At 40.1% G+C, this 26,189-nt stretch overlaps 1 protein-coding gene across 1 annotated transcript in view; it reads right to left on the bottom strand.

Moving 5' to 3' along the window:
* The window catches only part of SMYD3 (SET and MYND domain containing 3), a 556,176-nt gene that overhangs the window by 5,395 nt on the left and 524,592 nt on the right, over nt 1–26,189 (bottom strand). Inside the window, exon 11 of the mRNA XM_081039479.1 lies at nt 9,668–9,776. Coding sequence (XP_080895605.1) covers nt 9,668–9,776 — 109 coding nt within the window. The remainder of the gene's footprint in view (nt 1–9,667; nt 9,777–26,189) is intronic.

Genomic DNA, 26,189 nt, shown 5'->3' with positions numbered 1-26,189 from the left:
AAAAAAGGAAATGTAAGAAGCCAACACGTTCGTTAAGCAGCCCCAGAGCCCCAACAAGCCCTTCCCAGTGGGTAGCAGAAGATTCCACAGCCTTTGATGGCAACCTCTGAATGCAGCACCCCGGCTGACCTCGCTCTGCTCTACACCTTGAATAAATAATTCTCAGAGTAGGATATGCTGGAATAACCTGTCGTCCTGAAAGGCAAAATGTCCTTCAAGAAAACTCTCTACTCATTCATGAAATATTATCTAAGCAGCTATAACCCGTAAGACTCAGCCTTATTTGGGGAAGAGCTCTGGCACCACCAGGACAGTATATGACAAAGGGAGATGTAAGGTGCTGGGATGTCCAGAGGTGGGAGGGCCCAGAGCAGCCCAGGGGACTTCTGAAGGGGTTACAGATGCAGTGAGCTCAGGCATGTGTCTTCTTCCAGTGGTAGCAGCTATTCTCGTGAAAGAGTGGCTGTTGTGTTGCTATGTTTAACTAATCAATCCAATGAATATTTACTGAGTACCTAAGAGGCCCTGAAGAACGTATGTCTCCTCCCTGAGCCTCACCTTCCTCAGCTGAATAATGAGATTGGACTCAATAAATTCTAGGGCCAAACCAAGTCCCTGACACAGAACTGGGAGGTGTCCATTTGGTTTTGTTTCAAACTATTGTTATTGATTTGTAATTTAATTCCACTGTGGTCAGAAAATTTACCTTGTATAACCTGAATCCTCTTACATTTATTCAGTCTTGCTTTACGGCCCAGAATGTGGCTTATTTTGGTGTATGTTCTGTGGGTACTTGAATATGTATTCTGCTATTGTTGGGTGGAGTGTTTTATAAATGTCAGTTAGATTCTGTTGGTTGATGGGGTTGTTACATTCTTCTGTATCCTTGTTGCTTTTCTGTCTAGTTGTTCTGTCAGTTGCTGACAGAGGGGTGGTGATGTCCTCAGCTACAGTTGTATCTTTGCGCTTAGGTCTACTTTACCTGACATTAGCATAGCCACTCCAGCTTTCGATTGTGTTTTCAGGATATACCTTTTTTCATCCTTTTACTTTCAACCTGCCTACATCATTCTATTTTAAGTGGCTTTCTTGTAGTTGGCATATAGTTGGGTCATTTAAAAAAATCTATTCTATTAATCTCTTTCATTTAATTGATTAGACAATTTACTTTTGTATATAGACCACTTACATAATTAATGTAGTTATTAATATATTAGGGTTTAAGTTTGTCATTGTATTTTTGTTCTCTGTTTATTTTTTTAATGTTGTTTTTATTTTCTTTTTCTTGCATTTCCTGTGGGTTACTTAAATTTTTTTTTTTTTAAGAATTTCATCCTGTAGTGTTTTTGAGTGTAGCCCTTTGTAGAACTTTTTTAGTGGTTGCTCTAGGTGTTACATTATATATACATAACTTGTCACACTCTAGTGGTGTTGTCATTTTACTAGTTCAAGAAACCTACTTCCCTTTATGTCTTTTACCCTCCTTTATTTGGAATATAATTGTCCTAAATATTTCCCCTCTATATGTTTAGAGCAACGTCAGAGAGTGTTATAAGTTTTGCTTCAATTGTCAAACATAATCTAGAAAACTCAAGAGGAGAAGAAAGTATTTTACTTGCCCATATTTTCGTTTACCATGTTCTTTCTTCCTTCCTGATGTTCCAAGATTCCTTTTTTTTTTTTTTTAAATCATTTCTTTTCTGTTTAGAGAATTCTTTTAGCCATCCTTTTAGAAGAGGTCTGTAGTGACAAGTTTGCTTAATTTACTTTCATCTGAGATGTCCTGACTTCCCCTTCAGTACTGAAGTATATTTTTGCTGAATATAGGTTTTTGGGTTAACAGTTTTTTTCTCGTAGTCCTTGAAAAATGTGTCATTTTTGTCTGGCCTCCATGGTTTCTAATGAGAAAAATCACTGTAATTTAATTCCGTTTTTCCCTATAGGCAAGGAAACTTCTCCCCACCCCCACTTTTAAGGTATTCTCCTTGTCTTTAGTTTTCCGAAGTTTGAGTATGATGCATCTCAGTGTGGAGTCTTTGGATTTTTCCTGTTTAGGCTTCACTCAATGTATTTGAATTTTCAGTGTATGTCTTTTGCCGAATTCTAGAAGTTTTCTACTATTATTTCTTTTATAAAAATGTTTTTTTGTAATAAAATATACATAAGATCATGAAATTTACCATTTTAATCATTTTGAAGTGTACAGTTCAGTCACATTAAGTACATTCGTGTTGTTGTGCAGGCATCACCACCGTCCATTTCCAGAACTTTTGCATCATCTCACACTGAAACTGTATCTACTGAACAATAACTGCTCTTACCCCGCTCCCTCCAAACCTGATAACCACCATGCCACTTTCCGTCTCTACATTTTCAACTTCTCTAGATCCCTCATATAAGTGGAATCATACAATATTTGTCCTTTTGTGTCTGGCTTATTTCACTTCGCATATGTTCATCCATGTTGTAGCATGTATAAGCATTTTTCTTTTTAAGGCCGAATAATATTCATGTGTGTATATATATATATATATATATATATATATATATATATATATATTATAGACATATAGAGATAGAGAGATATAAATATAGACATACAGATATATCTCCCACATTTTGTTTATCTATTCATCCATCCATGGACATTTGAATTGTTTCTACCTTTTGGCAATTGTAAATAACACTGCTGTGAACACTGGTGTACAAATACCTGCTCAAGTCCCTGCTTTCAATACCTTTGTGTATTGAAAGCAGGGATGTGAGCAGAAGTGGAATTGCTGCATCAAATGGCAATTCTGTTTTTTTCTTTTCTTTTTTTTTTTTTTGAGGAACTACCATACTATTTTCCACAGTAGCTGCACAATTTTGCATTTCTACTGATAACGTACAGGTTTCCAGTTTGTCCACATCCACACTAACACTTGCTGTTTTCTGTTTTTCGTCTCCATCTCTCCCCCCCTACCCTTTTTTTGGATAATAGCCATTCTAATAGATGAGAAGTGCCATCTTATTGTTTTGATTTGCATTTCCTCAATGATTAGTGCTGTTAAGCATCTTTTCATGTGCTTTTTGGACATTTGTATATCTTTTTTGGAGAAATGTTTATTCAAGTCCTTCGCCCACTTTTGAATTTGTTTGTTTTTGTTGTTGAGTTTTAGGAGTTCTCTGTATATTTTGGATATTAATCCCTTATCAGATACATGATCTGCAAACATTTTGTCCCATCCTGTGTGGGTTGACTTTTTATTGTTGATAGGTCCATTGATGCACAAAAGTTTTTATTTTAATGAAGTCCATCTTGTCTATTTTTTGTTCTTGTTGCCTGTGCCTTGGTGACATAGCCAAGAAATTGCCAAATCCAATGTCATGAAGCTTTTGCTGTAAGTTTTCTTCTTTGAGTTGTATAGTTTTAGCTCATACTTAGGTCTTTGATCTATCTTGAGTTACTTTTTAAATATGATGTTAGGTAAAGATCCAACTTCATTCCTTTGCATTTGGATATCCAGTTTTCCCAACACCATTTGTTGAAGAGACTGTCATTTCCCCACTGAATGGCCTTGGTACCCTAGTCAAAAGCATTTCATCATGTGTGTGAGATTTATTTCTGGGCTCTCTATTTGATTCCATTGGTCTATCTGGCCTTCTTTATGCTACTACCATACTGTTTGGATTACTGTAACTGTGTAGTAAATTTTGAAATTAAGAATTGTGAGTCTTCCAACTTTTTTCTTCTTTTTCAAGATTGTTTTGGCTATTGGAGTCCCTGGAGGTTTCATACAAATTTTAGTATGGATTTTTCTATTTCTGAAAAACAATCCTTGGGATTTTGATAGAGATTGTACTCAATCTGTAGACTGCTTTGGGTAGTATTAACAGCTTAACAATATTAAGCCTTCTAATCATGAACCTGGATGTTATTCTATTTATGTCTTCTTTAATTTTTCATCAACGTTTTATAGTTTTCAGTGTATAAGTCTTTCATCTCCTTGGTTAATTCCTAGGTATTTTATTTGTTAGATGCTATTGTAAATGGAACTGTTTCCTTAATTTGCTTTTTGATTGTTCACTGTCAGTATATAGAAACGCATCGGACTTTCGCATGTTGATTTTGTATCCTGCTACTTTGCTGGATTTATTAGTTTTAACAGGTTTTTTTGTTTATTTGTTTTGTGTGGAATCTTTAGGGGTTTCAACATATAAAATTATATTATCTGTGAACAGAAATCATTTTACTTCCAATACTTTCCAATTTGGATGCCTCCACCATTATTCTTCCCATTCCATCCTCTCTCTTCTTCTTCTGGGACTCCAATGTTATATCTTTTGTTATGGGTCTCATAGGCCCCTGAGGCTCTGTTCAATTTTGCCTTTTTTTTAAAAGTCATTTTCTCTGTTTTTCAGATTAGGTAGCTTCTATTGTTCTATCTTCATGTTCATTAATCATTCCTCTGTCTTCTCCATTCTGTTGTTAAGCCCAAATCTGTTTTTGTTGGTAATTGTATTTATCAGTTCTTAAATTTCTATTTTCTTCTCCTTTGTATCTTCCATTTCTTTGCTAAGACTTTTGATTTTTTTCATTTGTTTTGAGGGTGTTTGTAATTGTTCATTGAAGTATTTTTATGATGGCTACTTTAAAGTCTTTTTCTAAAATCTCTGTTATCTTGGAGTTGGCATGTATCGTCTTTCTTTTTTTTTCAAGAAAATTGAGATCTTCCTGCTTCATGGTACGATCAGGGATTTTCAGTTGAAACCTGAACATTCTGAGTATCCTGTTGAGATTCTGAATTTTATTTAAACCTTACTCTGACATTGCTCCAGCAGAAGAATGGGGGTTGACACCTGTCACTGCCAGATGGAGGTGTAAATCCAGGTTCCCACTTGTCTCCTTCTTACTGCGGGGCTTACACTTATTGGTGGGTAAATTTCTGCTTATTTCTTTTAATGTAACTTAATCACTACATTTTCATTTTACTGACCATTCCCTTAATTATCTTCTCCTTTTTTCACTTCAGAAACATACTCTTGAAACTAATATTCTCTATTTGGGGGTTAGTGGGGAACATTCCTAAGTATCAGAGCCAGGGACTGCCAAACAACTCTTCGAAGGCATTATGGACGGTTACGGCACTTCACTTCAGCGTGCCCGCTTTCCCGCCTCCTTTTCTCCCTCCCACCTGCCCCATACTAAGGTGTGATGTTATACACCAAGTGGAGAGCTTTTTAACCCAGGGGCAGTGGGCACTTGAGAGTCCTTGGAGAAGCTTCAGGTGGTCCCCAAAGTCCCCTTCCCCACCGAAAATACAAAATGTTGAGTGCTTGAGCATTTTCATTTGGTGAGTCAGTGGTTCTCATCAGATGCCTAAACAGAACATGACCAAAGAGGCTAAGAATCACCGTAACAGATTAAGAAATGGGAACAACAGAATGGCATGCTCCACACCAGCCATTTGGGGGGAGGCTGGAAATCGGGGTGTAGGCTGGAGTAGATAGAGGCTTGAATCCTGACTCTAGTTATTTCATCCCATTATTTCCAGAGTGTGGTTGTGCTTTGAGCTTTCCCTGGATGTGCTAGATTAGCTAATAACTGCAGGAATAAGGAGTACTGTCCGGGATGTGTGGCCTGCATTTTCTGTTCAGGCCCAGAAAAGATAAAAAGGTCCTCAACGTGTAAAATGCTTCAACAAAAGCAATGAGAAGGGAAATAATATTATAGTGCAATGTAAGAAACTTACATCTTAATAAAAAATGGTTATTGAAGGGAAAGAAGTCTGACGTTTTCCAACCTGACTTCAGCTAATAAAGCACTGCTAACAAAGCTACTAGTTGGGCCCAGGGTGAGGGCGTTCACAGAAAAGAAACCCGCTCACTGACAAGATAGCCCTGATAAGGACAGTTCCCCTTGAGGTCCAAGAAGTCAAATTAGTGGCTAATAAAATTCTTCCAAGAAATAAATGGAAAGAAATGAAAATCGATTAAAGACAGGACAAAGCAGGTGGGAAGTGCTGTGAACAAACCTCAGGACAATTCTGTGGCAGCAATCACGAGAATTTCAGCTGAGCCAAGTGGAGATGGAAGCCTAAACCAAATCAGAGTGGAGCTAAGTGGATTCCTTTCCTGGAGGAGGCTGGGGCCTAATTGAATCTGCAACAGATTTCTGATTCTGAAGTTTTTCGGATTTCTGTTCCACACTCAGCCTTTGAAATCCTGATTCAAGCTATTTCATCCCATTATTTCCAGAGTTTCTAAGACAAGAAAGATATCGAGGGGGTGCCAGTCTAAAGAGAATATTAATTTCAAAAGGCAAAGAGTATATTTTCCCTCTCCCCTCTCTGGGTTACCAGAGCTCTGAGAAAGCTCGGGAAGAAAGGCTTTCTGCAGAACCCAAAACTGATCTGCTTCTAGACTTAGAAGTCATATGAATTTATGAAGAGATGAATGTGTGCTGGCCTCCCTGGGGATCCCCCAGGGAGGCCAGCAAATGGTCACCAAAGGTCCTGAGACGATCTGGCTCATTAACCAAAGACAGCTGAAAAAGCAGGGCCGGGGTGGGACTTTTAAAGTCCTCTATTCGTTAAAAAAATCCATTCATTCAAGTATGGATTTGACAGAATTTGCTGCATTTGGCACATGTGTGTCTATGCTAGATGGCACCAGGAGCTACACAAGGTACATAAGTCAAGTTCCCTTGAGGAATTCCCAGTCACCTTGGGGAAACAGAACATACCCATGTGAACTGCTAGGAAGCGGTTACATAACATAATTGTTCAAAAGGGGAACTACCGTATAAACCCAAACTACAAACACAGTGTTAAAGGGACCAGTTAGTTTGGGAGTTGTCAGAACATAAGTTCCTATAAAATAATAACCCTTTGTCAAAAGGCTTAGGACTTGGCAAAACATACTCTCACATATGACCTCGTTTACTTCTCAAAACAACTCTATTGGGTAGGTATCATCCTCATTTTAAAAATAAGGAAATTATATTCAACTTGCATCAAATCACAAAACTAGTAAGTGGTGGAAATGGAATCTGAATCTACTGCTTCTAAATCCGAGTGCTTTTTCTACTGCGTACCATTGCCAGGAATGCACATTTGCATTTTGGCTGATCATCAGAACCCAGCAAGAGACTCAGGGACTCTTCCAGAGCCAAACAGGAAGTTTGGGGTAAGGCCATGTCTTAACGTCAGTCCTCATGGAAGACTTTCTGATGCCGCTCCAAGATTTCTCATTTGGCAACTATCAGTGTCCACGTTCAGGCTTATCTATGGTACCAAAAGCAAAAGACGCTAAGACGATTGCCAACGGAAGCTTCTGGCGGAGGTGAGACAACGTGACAAGAAGGACGTGAGGAAGTCAGAATGGAACTGAGCAGCAGGCATGTAAAAGGGCACTAAGAGTGTCATGAGAAGAGCTGGTGATGGCGAGCACCATCTGCCCCACCCATGTTATCCCGTAATGCATATCTAGATGTCTGTCTGGGTTCTTTCGGGCTTGTCTTTGCAGCTGAGGGTATTAGATGCTTCCTTCAAGGGTTCTGTGTGCAATGACAATAATAAAGGCTCACATGAAGAATGGAAGAGAGCCACATCTCTTCTGATTTTGCTCCCACATTCTCCTCTGAGTTGGCATCAAGAGCTCAGGAGATCTGAAGGGATTTCTGCACACTGAGTCTTACGAGAGAGCCTCATATTTAACTGGGCCAGTCTAGAGGAAAAGAACAGAGCCTTGGATTCCAGCCTGGATTTAAAGACTTGTGCACATCTGTCTCCCCCACTGAATTATAAGGATAACACTGAGTCTTATTCAGATTAATAAAAGCATTTTATCGAGATGTGCTAAATGAAAAGGAACAAACTAAACCTGGCTCGGCCTTGGTTTAACTTTAGACAAACTCTTGAATGTTACCAAGCCCTTAGCTTCTTTAATTTTCAAATAGAAATGAAAATGCCTGGCCTATGACCTCATAAACTGTCATCTGCATGAGGACCAGATCAGGTCATGTATGGATGAGTAGTAATATACTTTCCAGTCCCATATAATCACAAAGGATTAATCTGATCACTTCTGAAACACCTATTGGCAGATGGCCTTGGGTTGGGTACATCATATACTTGGGAGATTTCCTCCATATTATTTTTCCATCAAAACTTTCAACAGGAGACCCTCAGTAAGTATTTTCTGCCTATCTTATTTGACTTGCTGACAACTATTTGCCCAACAAGAAAGGAAAGTTTTACTTGAGACTGGAAGAGAAGGCTAGGTGTTCTCCCATCAGGGTAAAGATGTCAGACAAGGTGAAAAGAACAACCGAGTCGTCTGCCTTCTGGGATCCTACTGTTCTTCCTGTTGCCTGTAGCTGATTTCAGTTGGAGATCAGGAAAAGGCAACATGGCTAGCAGTCAACAAAAACTAGCATTAGGGAATCTCATTTTTAAGAACCCCTTAGGCATTTGTCATTTTTCTCATCTAAATACGGGTAAATACACATGTTATGGGACCAGCTGGCCTCTGGACACCCCTTGAGAGATTCTGATACAAGACCCAGATCTCTCCACTGTAGGTTTTTTGCAGACAAGGGCATCATGGCCCAGAAGACCCCATTAAAGCGTCAGGTGCACCCTATAAAACCCTATCCACCAGGTCTCTGCACAAAAAGCCAGAGCCCGGACCAGAGGAGCACGTGAACTCTTCTTTTGGAAGCCATAGTTTGGGTGAAAGGGAGCTCTGCCGGGGTGGGAAGAGATCCCTGGGCCCCCAGGGGCAGAGGAGACTCATGAAGAGGGCAACTAATAAATGGCACTCTTGAATGGTGTATTCAATACTGACCCAGTTCTCCCATCTAGTTTGTCTGCACTTACTGCTAGCACGGTATTGACTCCCCTCCCTTCATCCCTCCTCCTTCCTCCAACAATGAATACTTGCTAAGTTCTAGGCACCTTGCATGGCGCTGCTGAGCGGGTTACAAAAAGGTGGGGGAGGTGGGGGCTTCGGGTATTCCCCTTACTGTGTGATAAGTGCGCTAGTGGCAAAGTGAACAAAGAGTGGTAGGCGAACAAGGAGAAAACAATATTCGAGCTGGGCCTTAAAGGACCAGTAAAGTTCTGCCAGGCCCAGGGGATGGGGGTGGGGGTGGGGTCATCTAAGGCAGCAAAAAGAGCTTTGCAAAGACCTTAGTGTGAGCAGTCAGGAGGTCCGGGGCCGTGAGGAGGGGCCCAGTGCACACAGGCAGCTGTGTGACGGCTGGAGGGCTGCAGCGGGCGCAGGCTGCAAAGGCGCCAGGGCCTGGCCTTACAAACAGGGAATACGCACTGTGCTCATGGGCAGTGGGCGGGGGGCACGGGGAAGGGGGACCTGTCCACTGTGAGAGCTGATGATGACACTGGCAGGAGTTCTGGGAGCTGGGTGATTTTACATCAGCACTTGAAAATCAACCATGGCAGGCGTATTTACACCACAGACGTGGGCAAACATCACAAATCAGTTGTTTTTTTCCAGAGACGGCTGTAAACATTTATGGGCAGGTGTGTGTGCATACACGTGTGTGTGTGCATGCGCACATGCAGACAGGTGTGTGTAGAGTTGCTACAAATCACAAGGAAGGGGCCTCGTAACAGCTAGAGACAGGAGTCCCAGGCAGAGTGGCATGAGATGCGGCACTCACCAGTCTCAAGTTCTTCATCGCCTGGGGAAACATGCCTTGATGCAACTGCAATTTGCCAACCTTCATGACCTGCACACCTCTGACGGGGTGGCTTCCGGGGAAGAAGATCCTGGAAGAAACCAAACACAGGCAGTGTCAGGAGCTCTCACGTGCAGTCGGCACCTCATCAGGAGATCATGAAAGTGGGAGCAAACGCTGGCTGTGACCGTGAGTGAGCTCCTGAGAGGAAATGAGCTCCGCTATCCGGGAGAGTGCAGTCCTGAAGGGAGTAGACGCATTATCACCTCCTGCCCCCAGAAGGCCTTTGCATTAGGGAAAATAAGACAAATAGACTGGACTGGAATATCTCTAACGAGCACTAAAGAAGAGAGCCAAGTTCGGACCTCTGCATTTATATTTGGGGGGCAGACAACGGGGAAAAAACCAGGTGTTCCTCTTATACTCCAAGCTCTCCTCCGGAGCTCCAGCACCTCAGGCAGCCTTGGAACAGAAGGTGGCCTCTCCACATCTACGTGTTCAGTAAATGAGTGGAAGCTCTCATGGCTCCCCGTCTAGACAGCACCACACCCTCCTTGTAACTGCAAAGCCCTTTGAATCTCAGCCGTGGAGTTTCTCACAGTTTACCTTTTTTACAGGCCCTTGTGTATTTATTTTATCACTGAATTATAGAGCTTTTTATTCAGACAGCCCGTCTGTGTCTGTGTCTGCCGTGATGTCCTGCGTGTGGGAAGAACTGGATACATGTGTGACCTTTCCCACATATAACAGAATAGAGCAGGGTGGCATAGTGGACCATGGAACGAAAACTTAGGGCTATGTTTCAGACCTGGCATTACTTCAATGTGATGGAACAAGAAATTATTATATTAGATTCAACAAACGGTGTATAGTTTGGCCTCTTTTGCCCTCCCACATCCGCTATTCTTAGAGCCTGCTGAGCTCCTGCTGTATGAATGGGATCGTTCCTGGAGCTTGGGGACACACGACACTGTATATATATGAACATTTCCTTCAAGGCCCGATACTTTCATTAGACACACGACAAACATTCATACAGCAATTTAAAAATATTACAACATAGAACATGAGTTAGAGCCCCAATGAGGCCTACCTTCATACGTGGTAATGCTTAATTCGAATGTGTTGCACTCAATTAAGAAAATACAACAGGAGTTATAGAGAGAGAGGTGACTGATGGTTGGTTGGACCAGTGAAGGTTTCCTGGAGGACAGAAATAGGACTTCAACTGGCTCCCAAGGACTGGGGAAGGCTTGGCTGAGTGGGGAGAAAGAAGGGACTCCATTAGCACAAGTAAGGGCTCGGCTCGCGCCAGAGAGCAGAGGGGTCTGCCCGTGGATATCAGTCAGATGGCCCTAAGCGTCATGACGTAGGTAGGGCGTGCCGTGGACCAAGCACTCTTCTGACTGGTTTTCATTTATGAACTCGTGGAACCCACATTTACATTCCGCTGTGTGATAGAGAGGTGGTAGATCTACCAGGAGACACGCCTACGTTCTCTGCTGAGTACGCACTTACCTACACACCGTTCTCTCTCCTTGAACCTCAGCTCTTCCCCCCTTGTGAAATGTGATATGGAAACTTTTCATTCATGCTCTTAAAAAAGTGGAAAGCAGTATTTGAGAAGGAGGTATTTAAATCAACAGAGGGTTGGCCATTCTTTTTAAAGAACTGAAAAGGGAGGGGAGTGGAAACAAAGGAGACACCTGGGTCCTGGGTTTCTCTCCATCGCCTCAGTATGCCGAGAGAGAATGAGCATCATAATCTACTTGTGTGGAAAAGATTTTAAGATCGCTAGACAAAAGGCTTAAGTACAGGACACCATTATCAGCCGGTAATTGCCCTGGACACTTTCTATGAAAAGCACACCTGGATTTGAGATTTTATTTTATTGCTATAAATGTGGCATAATTAAATTCAAAGGCCAAAAAGTAATTTTATACTAGTAATCACTCCACTAAGCGGAGGTCTGTCATGTCAGTTAGCAGAAGGAAAGAAGATCTTCGGTTCTATGACAGCAGAGAAGGTGGTGCCTAATTGTGCCATGGCAGGTCCCTGTGCTGGTGGCTTTAAGCGATTACAAAACGAGGCAGAGTGTAATAAGGAGAGGTGAGGAGGAAGTGTGTGACGGGGGATGTCCACACAAATATTTACGGAGCACTCTCACAGCCCGGCAGGGGAGCAGGTCCCCGGAGACCTCCAGCTGACATATGGAATATGAATCATGATTACTTGCTGGAATAGCACCCCAAGGAAAACTGGAGATGCTCACTCCTGCTGGGAGAAGCTCCCCACTGAGGGCAGGGGCTTTCATCCACGTGACCATGTGTGACCGTCATGAGGAGAAAGGAGGGCCTGCAAGTGATCTTCAGCTACATGGCTGACAAAACTCAAGTCCAGTCTGCGAACCTGAACCAGAGAAGGCCTCCGGGAGGGGGGTCCCTGAGGACCACGACGACTAAAACAGGAGTGTGAGGAAGAAGGGGTGGGGGGGTGTACCTACGAGATGCCAGGTTCCCGGCCCAGGGCTGGAGAGGACTCAGCGAAGTCCCAGGTGTGTCCCTGCCCTTGGCTAGATACCGTCTAGTTGCAGATGTGAGGCACATGAAATCACAAGACAGACAGGAGTGTGAGAGCTTCCAGACCATGACACATGGGTGCTCCAGAAGCAGCCAAGAGCACAGTGATAAGTGAGGTTTCTTGGAGTGGCACAGCGTGGGGTGGCTCAGAAGGGAAGAGGTAAGGGACAAACATTGGGACATAGGAAGGCCGGCACCTCTGCAGACAGCACAGGAAGCTGGATACAAAAAGCCAGGGAGTGCACTGGTCTGGCCGGCAGAGGAGGAGAGTGGAGAAGGGATGCATTTGAGGCCAGGCTGAGCAGAGACATAAGCGCGAAACTAGGAAGTTGAGACTTCTGCTGTAGGCAGCCGGTAACTGCAGAAGAGAGCTGCGAGTATTTCATCAGGATGGGAAACAAAGAAAACTGGAAAAGAGACCCTAGGGCAGAGAGACCTAGGCAGCATGGCGGTAATGAGAACAGAAAAGAAGTGGGAAAAAAAAAAGTCATCCAGTTCACAGAACATGGAAACCTCCTGTGGTCCAGCAGCGTCAGAGTTGACTCCAAGATTCAGAAATAGAAACGCTGCTGCCACAAAAAGTGCAAGCAAACTATGTAATAACAAAGGCATTTGACAAGGCGTTCAACTTGTTTGGGTGTGACAAATTTTCCTTTCGTAGGTACAAATGCTAGCAACCACATGCTCCAGAGTGCTAGGGTGCAAAAATTGCCTTTGGTGTTTCTGGGGTAAATAAATGCATAGGAAAGAATGTGTTTAAACAAGCAAAGAAAAGCAGCAGCTCACATACGAGCTTTCACTCAGACTTGTAAGCACCACCATCTTGCTGCCACCTTTTACAAGGAAGCTGAGAGTCAGGGAACTGGACAGTTTCAAGTTAAAAGGATGTTGAGAAGAAAATACCCAGTGGCAGGACCTGTGCTCTTGGTCTCGCTGAGGTTTTCCTGCACGATGCAATGATTAATCCCATTGCCTCATTATGGGAAGCAGTTTTGGCGGCATTTTATAGCTTAGGAAAATCATTTATTGTTCAGGACTGTTTTTTTTAGAACTGATGTAAAATACATTACTGAATTTAAAAGGGGAGCTTAACTTGCCTGTATAAACCGTAACCAAATAGTAACCAAACAACTCCAGTGTAGGAATTTTAACTGATAAATGTGAAATGGGGATAGAATTAGAAAATCATCATTTTGTAACTCCTGAAGAAATAATTGATCCAGCAAAAAAGTATCACTAGATGAAACCAGTAGATCAAAGCATGATGGAGAATTTTACAATGGATGAATTATGTTGTTACCATCTGAACCCAATGATCAATCTTAACATCACTAAAGTGGGACAATCAGACATTATGTGCTACCTGATTTGACACAACAGGAAATAATTTGTATGACCTAGAAAGCATCCTTGGGGCAGGTGGGAAAAGGGGAAGAGGGAGGAGGGGCAGGGGAGATGGAGAGAGGGAAGGGGGAGAAGGGGAAGGAGAGGGGAGCAGGGTGTAGCGGAAATGGAATTTAATTAAACCCATAAAGCTAAATTCCATTTTACAAAAAAAAAAGCAATAGAGGAACAAATAAAAGCAACCAGTTAAATCCAAAATATGGGAAGTTTTATAGGGCTTTGATGAAGGAGCTTCAGAAGGTCAATGACATGAAAAGAAAATGATTGTGGGGAAGAACACTCTAGGTTGAAAGAGACTTAAGAGATACAACAACTAAATGTAACGTGTAGACCTTGTTCATCTTAACTCAAACAAAACAACTACAAAAAGATATTTCTGAGACAACCTAGGAAATCTGAATATGAAATGCATTGGGGGTATGTATGTAAAGAAGTGTCCACATTTTTTCAGAGATACAGACTGAAGGATGCATGGATATAATGATGGAATGTTTCAGATTTGATTGATATTTCTTCAGCAGAATTTCTCCTTCCAGCAATAGCGAATTAGCTTGTTTCAGACTAAACTCCTTGCTAGGAATGAGAAGAGTTAGACAACATATTTTTAAAAATCTGTTTGACGGTAGCAAAGAACCACTGAGGCCAAGAGGTCTTGAAGAGTCAGGATCACAGAAAGAACAGATACTCAAGAAGGTGATCTTTACATTTGTTGCTACTTTTCTCTTTGCTGATTTGAAAGTAAAGGCAGATAGGCTAAACATCTGAGCAGAGGTTTTGGCAGTCTCAAAGATATGGAGACAATCGTAGAGATTGGAGTTCAGAGCTTGAAAAGGAGAAGGAGCCCTAGTAAACATCCTGTCTTTCATTTTGGACCCCCAGAAGGCTACAGTCTAGGAAAAGTAAGCCAGAAACAGAGCAGCCCTCATAGAGACTGAATCAGCTCAAACTCTGGTTGGATTAAGGTGATCTGTTTCTACCTTGACTACCAAAAGCAAAACTACGTTTTCTCTAAAAGAACATATCATCCTGAACCTCAAATTGTCTCTCCAATTTTTCTATCCGATGCCCTGCATTCAGTAAAATTGTAAGTAGGCACACAAAAAGACAAGGAGTGTCTGAAAACCAAGAAAAAAACACAATGACATATACCTACAGGTATTCGAATAGCAAGGTTCTCATACCTAGACTTTAAAATAACTGTAATAAGTATGTTTAAGTCTTAAATAAAAGAATTTTAGCAGAAAATAAAAAATTATATAAAAAATAACCAAAGAAAATTCTAGAACTGAAAAATAGAAAACTGAAATGAAGAATTCAATAGTTTAACATCAGATTTGTCCCAGCCAAAGAAAGAATTCGTGAACTGGAAGGCATAGCAAAAGAATTATCAATTGTAAAACATGGAGAGACAATGAAATGGAAAATAAAGAGGGACATGGAGCTCACATATGTTAACTAGAATTTCAAATGAGAGAAGGGAGAGAATGGGGCAGAAACAACATATGAGCCATACTAGCTAAGAACTTTCAAAATTAATGAAAAGATAGCAAGGAACAGATTCAGAAATGTGAAAAACTGCAAAAAAAGAATAAGAATTCAACAAAGGAAAAAGAAGGGGGAAGCTAAGATACAAAAAAAAAGTTGTAACATCTTGATAATTATTGAATCTGGATGTGAAAGTTCCTTATGTTATTCTCTCTATTTTGGGGTATGTTTGAGAGTTTTCATAATTATAAAAGTAGGACACTGGGTTTTACATTTTCACCTTCAGAAATTATGGACTCCGATAGATAACTGCTTTAAGTTTCAGAAGATTTTAACATTTTACTGAATTCTAAGCCTTACATAGAAATAAAATGATACACACAATGAAGTACGGCATGCAATGGTCTTCCTCCCTATTTCAAGATGTCAGACAGTCATTCACTTGATAGTTACAATAATAGCAGATGTAGCGGAAGCTAACATTCAACATTAAGAAGCTTTCTCTTAGGTCTTAAATCAAGTGTAGAAAATCAGTATTATACACCGGGGTAATTGGGACAAAGAAGCAAGAAAAGGCAGAGTCAGCTGATGTTCCTTAGGGTCTGTTTAAGTTAAACTGTTTGGTTTTTTTTTAATTAAAGTTTATTGGGGTGACAATGGTTAGTAAAGTTACATAGGTTTCAAGTGTACAATTCTGTAATATGTCATCTGTATATCACATTGTGTGTTCACCACCCAGAGTCAGTTCTCCTTCCATCACCATGTATCTGACCCCCGTTTACCCTCTTCTACCACCCCCATCCCCCTTACCATCTGGTAACCACTAAACTATTGTCTGTGTCCATGAGTTTTTGTTTCTTTGTTTCTCTTTTTCCTTTGTTGTTTTCGGTTTTATATCCCACGTATCAGTGAAATCATATGGTTCTCGACTTTTTCTGTCAGACTTATTTCGCTTAGCATAATAATCTCAAGATCCATCCATGCTGTCGCAAATGGCACTAATTTCATCTTTTCTCATGGCTGAATAGTAGTATTCCATTGTGTATATATACCAGATATTCTTTACTTTTTAAATTAATTAATTACTTTTTTTTAAAGGAGGACGCAGCTCACAGTGGCCCATGTGAGGATCAAACCGGCTACCTTGGTGTTATCAGTACTACACTCTAACCAACTGAGCTAACCGGCCACCCCAATACCAGATCTTCTTTAAATATGATCCATTTTAGTTGTTCTTAATTTTTTTAAAAAAAGAGATGCTAACTCTGGGAAACAAAACCAATGAAAGAAAAAACCATACTGCTTAAGAAACCACTTCAGATCAAGGAGAACTATTTCTTACCATGACCTTACTTAATTCATACATTTAGTCTGGAGAAGTGCTGTTCCCCAAGTAGGGCTGAACATCTCCATCGCCTCTACTACTAGGCTCTCTTGGTGACTGGAAGATCAGAGCGATGAATTCTCACTTATTTCCAAAAGGAAAAGATCCTGGGTTCCAGCCTAGACTGAACCTCAACTCCTGCTTCGTCTACGTATGTGTTATTGGTCCCACTTCACTGAGAGAGATGGATCTGCCACCCCCCACACCATCTCCTGCCACATGAGTGTAAGAAAATCACGTTCACAGTGCCTCCATAGCGCCCCCACATGTTACAACAGGGTTTTACAATGTTACAGTGAGATTTTATCTTATTGCAATGAGATTTGTCTTGGGTTTATTTTATCCCATAAAATGAGTAAGCAAGATCATTTCATTATACACAGAATGCATTTCTACTTCTTTTAATTTCCACCAAATACGTCTTTCGTGCCAAAGGCAGGACTTTCTCACTCTCAGAAGTTTGAGACTTTTTAGTTTATTTGTGTAGGATCCATTGTTAGAAAGAATCTCTAAATTGGATAATAAGAACAGAAGAGCTTTCCGTTTATTTTAAAGTTCACATGATTCAGGCTCAGAAGCAGAGTTTTTATAGTAGATACATTAGAATGGCGAAGTCGGGTGATGTGGGTTTAAGACCTTACTTAATTTTTCCGGGTTTTTCCGGGTCTTAGTTGCATGATCACTTCATATCACCATTAATCTGATGGTAAGGAAAGAGATGGGGGAGCATTTGGAAGTGTACACAACTACATGTAAACACAAACGAGTATCGTTAACTTTCCAGGGCTACGGAATGTATGGTAATTAGTTGCAATGCACCACTATATCCATATTAAGATAAACAATGGCAAAAAAAGACACCTGATTTTGTTGCAAAGTTAACAAAAAAATAGCCTAATGGCATCGAAATAGTTATTTTCTAACAGCCAAAAGACCCAATGCAAGTTGAATGTACAGCAACACAAAGAGAAGTCTGGCAGAGACAGAAGATATGGGATGAATGGCCAGGATTTGCCTTGTTAAGAAAAGACTATGTTGCAGATAGAGTTAAGGGTTCCATTTTGAACCTAAAAGCTTGGGTTTTTATCTTTCTTTTTAAAAACTGAACTGAGAAGACATTGCTCATATCATACGTGTAACTTTCAAATTAAGTGTTTAATTACTTTCATTGAATGCTGTACTTGTGCGTGAATTTCCTCACTCCCTTGTCAGAGCTGCTCATGCCCTGCTTCGCCTACTGGCAGTTTGGCTGGCAGCAGGGGGACCTCACGGGCCTGTCCATGCAGCTAGCCCTGCCTATACCACGGTGGTAAGAACTGGTCAGAATCTCCTAGGCAGGCAGGACAATACGCCATTGTCTGCACATAACTTCCTTTTCACTGCTCCTACGGTGACAGTGCCATCCTTTGTGTGCTTTTGCCAGTCTCACGTCTTGCAGCACTCTTTTGTCAGGGTGTGAAATATTTAATAATATTTTGAAAGATTTCCAAAAGGCCAGCCAGCATGACTGAATTATACTATAACTGTAACTCAGTTATTATGTCTTTGACAAAAAAAATGGCAATGAGATTTCCATTACAAAAGTTGCAATTGTCCGGCATAAGTTCTACTTATCCACTTACATGGGTAATAAAAGACACTTCTGAAGTTCTGGATGTACACTAAAAAGCCCCTAAGTATCTGATACACAGATAGTCATCATTCGGGAATCATGTTCCAGGACGAAACATGTGAGCAGAAATTATAAAATTGATTTGAATAAATTGTTTTATTTATTTGAGCCTGTTAGTTCAAATTCACGAAAATTGATTTGCATGCTGTTTCTGGTAATATGGCAGGCTTGGTAGCCACACCGATCCTCTTACTGAAAACAATGTAGAATGCTAGATAAAATATTTTAAAAAGTAATAAAGCACTGGCAAGACAGTAAAGAATTGTCAGGCCAAAATCTAAGTGAAGAGGGGCCCCTGAGAAATAAGTAGAACGGTAAAATTGCTATATGCCAGTATTCTATAGACTCTGGTTTTCCCTGCTTTTTGGAGCTGGGGGTGGGGGAGGGCAGAAAAGCAAACCTGGTGTCGCCCCAACATTATGTGGTCTAATAGGGAATCCTCCCTTCTTGCCATTTATAGGAGACAGATTACATTCCAAAGGGTCACAGTGAGGCTGCCAGTCGCAGTGGAAGCCAGAAGCCAGCCAGTAGAACGATATCTTCCATATGCCTAGGAAAAATAATCCTTAGTCTAGTATTCCACATCCTCCAAATTAACTTTCACGAATCAGGATGGGGCGGCCGGTTGGCTCAGCTGGGTAGAGTGCAGTGCTTGTAACACCCAGGTCGCCGGTTCCATTCCCACATGGGCCAGTGAGCTGCGCCCTCCACAACTAGATTGAAAACAACAACTTGACTGAGAACAACGACTTGACTTGGAGCTGATGGGTCCTGGGAAAACACACTGTTCCCCAATATTCCCCAATAAATACATAAATAATTTTAAAATTAAAATAAAAAGAATCAGGATGGATAACTGAAGGGTTCAGGGTTACTTTTAGAGGTGATGAAAATGTGCAAAAATTGACTGTGGTCAATATATCTTCAAATATACAAAACACCACTGAATTGTACACTTTATTTATTTATTGATCTATTTTTTCTTTTAACCCTAACCCTATGAATTGTACACTTTAAATGGGTAAATTGTATGGCATGTGAATTACATCTCAATCAAGCTGTTAACAAATGAGATATTAGCCCCCCTCCCAAAAAAAGACTGAGGTATAAATCTAACAAGATATATGTAAGATCTTTATAAGAAAAACTATAAAACTCTGATAAATGAACTCAAAGAAGAACTAAACAAATAGAGAAATATCTATGTCCGTGGATAAGAAGACTCAGTATTGACAAGACGTCAGCCCTTCCCAACCTGATCTATAGATTCGAGGCAATACCGATCAAAAGCCTAACAAGTTATTCTGTGGATGTCAACAAATTGATCCTAGAGTTTATGTGGAGCGTCAAAAGACCCCAAAGAGCCAACAGAACACTGAAGGAGAATAACAAAGTTGGAAGACGGACACTACCCTACTTCAAGATTTACCATAAAGTTATAGTCATCAAGACAGTGTGGTACTGGTGAAAGAACAGACAAATACATCAATGGAACAGAATAGAGAGTTCTGAAAGACCCACGTAAATATAGTCAACTGTTCTTTGACAAAGAAGCAAAGACAACACAATGGAGTAAAGGCAGTTTTTTCAACAAGTGGTTCTAGAACAACTGGACATCCTCATGCAAAAAAATGAATCTAGACACAGATCTTATACCCTTCAAAACAATGAACTGAAAATGGATCACAGACCTGAATGTAAAATGCAAACTATAAAACTCTTAGAAGATAACATAGGAGAAAACCTAGATGATCTTGGGTATGGTGATACCTTTTCAGATACAACACCAAAGACATGATCCATGAAAGAAATAACTGATAAGCTGGACTTCATGAAAATTAAAAACTTCTGCTCTGTAAAAGACAATGTCAAGAAAATGGGAAGATAAGCCACAGAATGGGAGAAAGAATTTGCAAAAGACAAAGCTGTAAAGGATTGTTATTCTAAATATACAAAGAACTCTTCAACCTCAATAATAAAAAAAAATAAAATAAACCAATTTTAAAAATGGGCTAACGACCCAAACAGACACCTCACCAAAGAAAATATGCAGGTGGCCAATAAGCACATGAAAAGGCGCTCCACATCACACGTGAAATGCAAATTAAAATAACATTGAAACACCATTACATACCTATTAAATAGCCAAAATCCAGAACACTGACAAAACCAAACGCTGGCGAGGATGTGGAACAAGCATGCTCATTCATTGCTGGTGGGAATGCAAAATGGTACAGTCACTTTGGAAAGCCATTTGTTGGTTTCTCATAAAACTAAACATACTGAACAAACTAAACCATAGGATCCAGGAACTGTGCTCCTTGGTAAGATCCACACAACAACCTGCACACTTAAGCAGCTTTATCTACAATTGCCAACACTTGGAAGTAACCAAGATGTTCTTCAGAAGGTGATGGATAAATAAAACTGTGGTACCTCCACACAATAGGATATTATTCAGCGCTTAAAAGAGATGAGCTGTCAAGCCATAAAAAGGTACGGAGAAAGCTAATCTGAAAAGGCTACATCAGACTATAAGACATTCTGGAAAAGCAGAAAGTGGAAACAATACAGTGACCCGTGGCTGCCAGGGTTTAGAGAGTTGGGGCGGAATGAATAGAGGGAGCACAGAGGATGTTTAGGGCAGTGAAAATACTCTGATGCCATAATGAGGGATACATGTCATTATATATTTGTCCAAACCCATGAAATATTGCAAAGAAAAATGTAGCCTGGTAGGAAAGAGTAGCTGGCACTGCTTACACGCAGAATCGTGGAAAAGTGAGTCTAAAGCAGGGGTTGGCAAACTGGCTCAAGGGCCTAATGGCACCTGCAGCATGATTTCGTCGAGTTTGATCGACACAGCCACACCTCTTCCTTACACAGTGTCTATGGCCGCTTTCACGCGACATCAGCAGAACTGACTAGTTGATTGTATGGCTTTGCAAAGCATAAAATATTTACAGAAAAAGTTTGCTGACAGCTGGTCTATAGTAAAGGAATTTTTAGAAGTAAGAGGCTGGAGAGAGAAACTCATACAAAAAATACTCTATAGTGGAAAGCTATGAATATGTATTGGAAATGGGACAGTCTAGCTGTCTCTGTAACTAACAAGAATAATGATAATTATAATAAATAGAGCCCTTGCTACATTATCAGGCACTAAGGACTGTATTTGTTTTAGCTCAATTTATTCTAAAATAACCTTATGCAAGTAAACACTGGTAATGATGATGTGAAGTGATCAGAAAGTCTCCTCTGAAAAACAGAAGTATAAAACTGGACACAATTGCCAAAAGCAGCCACTTCAGGGCATGAGAAATTGACCAAAGGTAGACAACAAATTGAGAAGTGTTTATTCTTGAAAATCAGCCAGAGCTTAGGGTAAGTAAAGCAGGAGTCTATAACCAGCTTGCCTGGTGCTGTTCCCATACACCATCTGTCATGCAGGGTGTCAGGCGGGGTCTCTGGTCCTGCTCCCCACATAAGAACACAGGATATGGTGGGGCTAAAAAGGAACACCCACAGAACCACAGATAGGGGAATCAGACCACTATAGTCTCACTGGCGGCATCTGCCTCTCTGCAATCCACAATCCACACTCTGCCCTTGCCAGCCCCCATTTGCTGCTAGGGTAGCCAGTGGCCAATGACTCACTGGTTACAGCTGACGGCCAACTAGCCACAGCTGATGGCCATCCAATCACAGTTGATGGCCATTTACTACCTGAGCCAGCACTTTTCCACGTGAGGCCGAGAGCCTGGAAACTGCACTCCTGGCCCTGTCCCCATAACACCCCTACCTGAATGAACCATAGAAGAGCTGAGACAAACTCTCTAACTCACCTGGGAAACTGGGAAATTGCAGGGACATAAGGGAGATGCAAGAGAGTCTGGCAAAATGCCAAAGCCGAGGGAGATTTGAGAACTGGCTACCACTTTGAATGGAGACAGCTTCCCACACACAGTGGAGGCTGGAAGCCTTAGCGGTTCATGGTGTTGGAACAACACCTCTGCCCACATCACAGGCTGACCAGAAGCTATGCAGATATAGGGAAGACTCTAGGAAGGTGGGTTAGGAAAAAGAAAAAGAAAAAAAAGAAAACTGAGCAAAGATATTATTAATAAGCTGCACTGCATACTCCAGTTTACATCCAGGCAAGTTACAAAAACAACACACAACAAAATAGCCCCCAACAATCTTCAGACAATAAAACAGAATCCAGAGCTAATATATTATTATAAATGTTCAGTTTTCAATAAAAAAAAAATCATTAGACATGCTGTAGTAGGGAGAAAAATGGCCCCCAAAGAAATCCACAACCTAATTTCCAGAGCCTATGAATATGCTACCTGACACAGCAGAAAGAACTTTGCACATATGATGAAGGTTAAAATCCTTGAGATGGGGAGAGCAACCTGGATTATCCAGTTGGGACCAATCTAATCACCTGAATCCTTAAAAGCAGAGCCATTTCCAGCTGTGGTAGGAGAAAGTTATGTGATGACGGAAGCAAGGTCAGAGAGATTTTATGTTGTTGGCTTTGAAGAATCAGGAAGGGAACCATGAACCAAGGAATGTGAGAAGCCTCTAAAATCTGGGAAAGGTAAGGAAACACGTTCTCCCACAAACCATCCAGGAAGGAGTGTAGCCCTAACGGCACCTTGATTTTTAGCCTAGTGAGACTTGTATTACGCTTCTGACCAACAGAGCTGTAAGATAAATTTGTATTGTTTTCAGCTACTAAGTTTGTGATAATTTGTTATAGCCGCAGAAGAAATCATATGTGAAAAAACCAGAAAGTAGAAACCATACTTAGGAACAAAGCTGTCAAAAGAAACTGACTCTAAGTGGGCCCAGATGTTAGGTTTACAAGACAAAATCATTAGAGCAGCTATTATAAATATTTTCAAGGAATTAAAGTAAAAGCAAATTATGTTAAAAGAATTAAAGAAAAATAGTTTTTAAAAAAGAGGGGGGATTCTTGATGGAGGAATAAAAACTATAAAAAAAGAACCAAATGTGAGTTCTAGAGTTGAAATAAAAATTCACTAGAAGGATTCAGCAACAGATTAATTATGACAGGAGAAATAATCAGTAAAGTGGGAGACAGATCAATAGAAATATCAAATCTTAAGAACAGGTAGAAAAACAATTGAAGATAAATGAACAGAACCCTCAAGTACTTATGGACAAAGCCAGATGTTTCAATGAATATGTAATGGCTATCCCAGAATGAGAGTGGAAAGAGAAAGAGACAGGAAAAATAGTTGAAGAAATAATGTCCAAAACTTTCCTACATTTATTTAATATCAAAACAAAACATTAGCCTGTAGATCCAAATGCTCAAGTATCTCTAAGTAGGATAAATGCAAAGAAAATCTCACCCAGATGCATCACGGTCAATCTGCTCAAAGTCCAAAAGAAAATCTTGAAAACAGCAAGAGAAAAATAACTCATCACATGCAGGGAAACAGTTAGTTTCTTACCACAAACAATGGAGACAGAAGACAGGAGAATAACAATGCTGAAAGAAACAGTCAACCAAAAAAAATCTATATTTAGAGAAACTATCCTTCAAAAGTGAAGGTGAATGTAGTAAAGATGTCAGTTTCCTTGGATTGATCTAAAGTGCAATAAAAATCCCAACATGATATTTGCAGACAGATGAGCTGGTTTTAAAATGTATATGGAAATTCAAAGACACTAGAATAGTCTAAAGAATTCTGAAAAAGAATAAAATTGGAGGACTCAACCCAATTTTAAGATTTACTATGAACTACTGTAATTGAGACAGTGTGGTATTAACAAAGAGATAGACACATAGATAAATGGAACACAATAGACATTCCAAAAATAGAACTACATAAATATGGCCCATTTGTTTTGGACAAAGACACAAAAACAATGAAATGGAGTTAAGGATAGTTTTTTTCAACCATTCATAGAAAGAAAAAATGAACCTCGACTTGAACTTCACACCTTATATAAAGACCCACTGAGTCCATTAACTCAAAATGGATTATCAATCTAAATATAAAATGTAAAAGAATAAAACTTTTAGAAAAAGACATAGGAGAAAATCTTCATGATTTTGTGTTAGACAAAGATTTCTTATATATGATAACAAAAGCATGATCTATAAAAGTAAAAATTGACAAACTGGATTTCACAAAAAATTAAAAGCATTTGCTAGTAGTATAAGAGATACTATCAGGATAATGAAAAACAAGCTACAGACAGGGTGAAATTATTTATAAAATATACATTTAAGAATTCTATCCAGGGGGATCAAATATATGGTGATGGAAGGAGAACTGACTCTGGGTGGTGAACACACAATGGGATTTATAGATGATATATTACAGAATTGTACACCTGAAATCTATGTAATTTTACTAACAATTGTCACCCCAATAAATTTTAAAAAAAGAATTCTATCCAACATATATAAAGAACACTTACAACTCAATAAGACAAAAAAACTACACTTGACTAGTTGATATATGAATGGCAAGTCAGTACATGAAAAGATACTCAAAATAATTAGTCATTAGGGAAATGTTTTACAATGAATACCACTATAAAGCCACCAGAATGGCTAAAATGGAAGGGACTGACAACAGTGTGTTTTTATTTGGCAAGGATATGGAGGAACTGGAACTCCCCCATTACTACTAGTGGGAATATAAAATGGCACAAGCACTTTGGAAAATATTTTGTTTATTTTTCCACTGTCAAAATGAAAGTGAATCAAGAATTCAAACACAGTGCAGAAGTAGCAAAATCATTTGGATTTAACTTGATGCCTCCAAGAAACCTCTAGCAAACATTTTTTTTTTAAATTAAAGTTTATTGGGGTGACAATGATTAGTAAAGTTACATAGGTTTCAGGTGTACAATTCTGTATTACATCATCTATAAATCCCATTGTGTGTTCACCACCCAGAATCAGTTCTCCTTCTATCACCATATATTTGATCCCTTTTACTCTCCTCTACCACTCTTCCCCCCTACCCTTCTTCTGAGAGAACAATTAATTATCTGTTTTCAATTTTGCCCATTTAAAGAAGAGAGTATGACTGCCTGTGAAAAATCAGTAATCAGTCAGGGTACTCATAATTAAATGGCATCTGAAAAGTTACCTCTGATACAATACTCCCAATTTATTTTTGCCTACCAACACACAAATATAGATTTAAAAAATCACAATACGTGTGAAAACTACGACTAATAGCCAACCTGATGCTCGAGTCTAGAAAGTCTTCTTAACCACCACTTTGCTGAGTGTGATGCATACTGAAACACTATCTGGATAAGCCTCTCTGCTGGAGAGCGATGGGAAGATCCCTGCCCACTGCTGGCACCATGGGCCAGAAATGCAAGTCTGGACTGAGCAGAAATGTGTGCAGCTGTCCATGTACTGTAAGGGGCTGGTTTCTGCAGTAGCCACAGGCAGTCATCCTGGATCCCTCTCTCTCTCCTTAATTAATTCAGACTTTTATCCATGTTCAGACTGTAGCTCCTAGTATGTGTGGGGGGAACAGGGAACAAAGTGGGGTCAAGAGGCAAGAGCAGAAGATAAGGTGTGTCACAGTGATATTGACAAGAGCAGGTGCCCTAATGATAAGTGGAGGTAAGATAGGAGGAGCCTTGACAGGAGTACATTGTGGGGTGATTAGTTTTCAATAAACTTTATCTGTTTCGTGTTTTAGACAGCAAGGATAAGAGAAGATTTAGGTCTACCAGTACTCATGTGATGAAAATCCAAATTTTGAGATTATTATAGATTATGAGAACTGGCTATAAACTGAGCACATCAACCTGCTATTCAATTATAGATCTATCTGATGAGAAGACTCAAAAAGCAATGGGTAAAGGACAATTTATATACTATGTCCATTGACAAACACTAAGACTAAAAGTTTTCTCACTAAATGGGTTAAAAGGCAAGGATGTTCGCTGTCACTATTCTTCTTT

This window comes from Rhinolophus hipposideros, assembly GCF_964194185.1.
Source record: "Rhinolophus hipposideros genome assembly, chromosome: 26".
In the NCBI taxonomy this organism is placed as follows: Eukaryota; Metazoa; Chordata; class Mammalia; order Chiroptera; family Rhinolophidae; genus Rhinolophus; species Rhinolophus hipposideros.
This window is presented reverse-complemented; position numbering and strand designations above follow the sequence as displayed.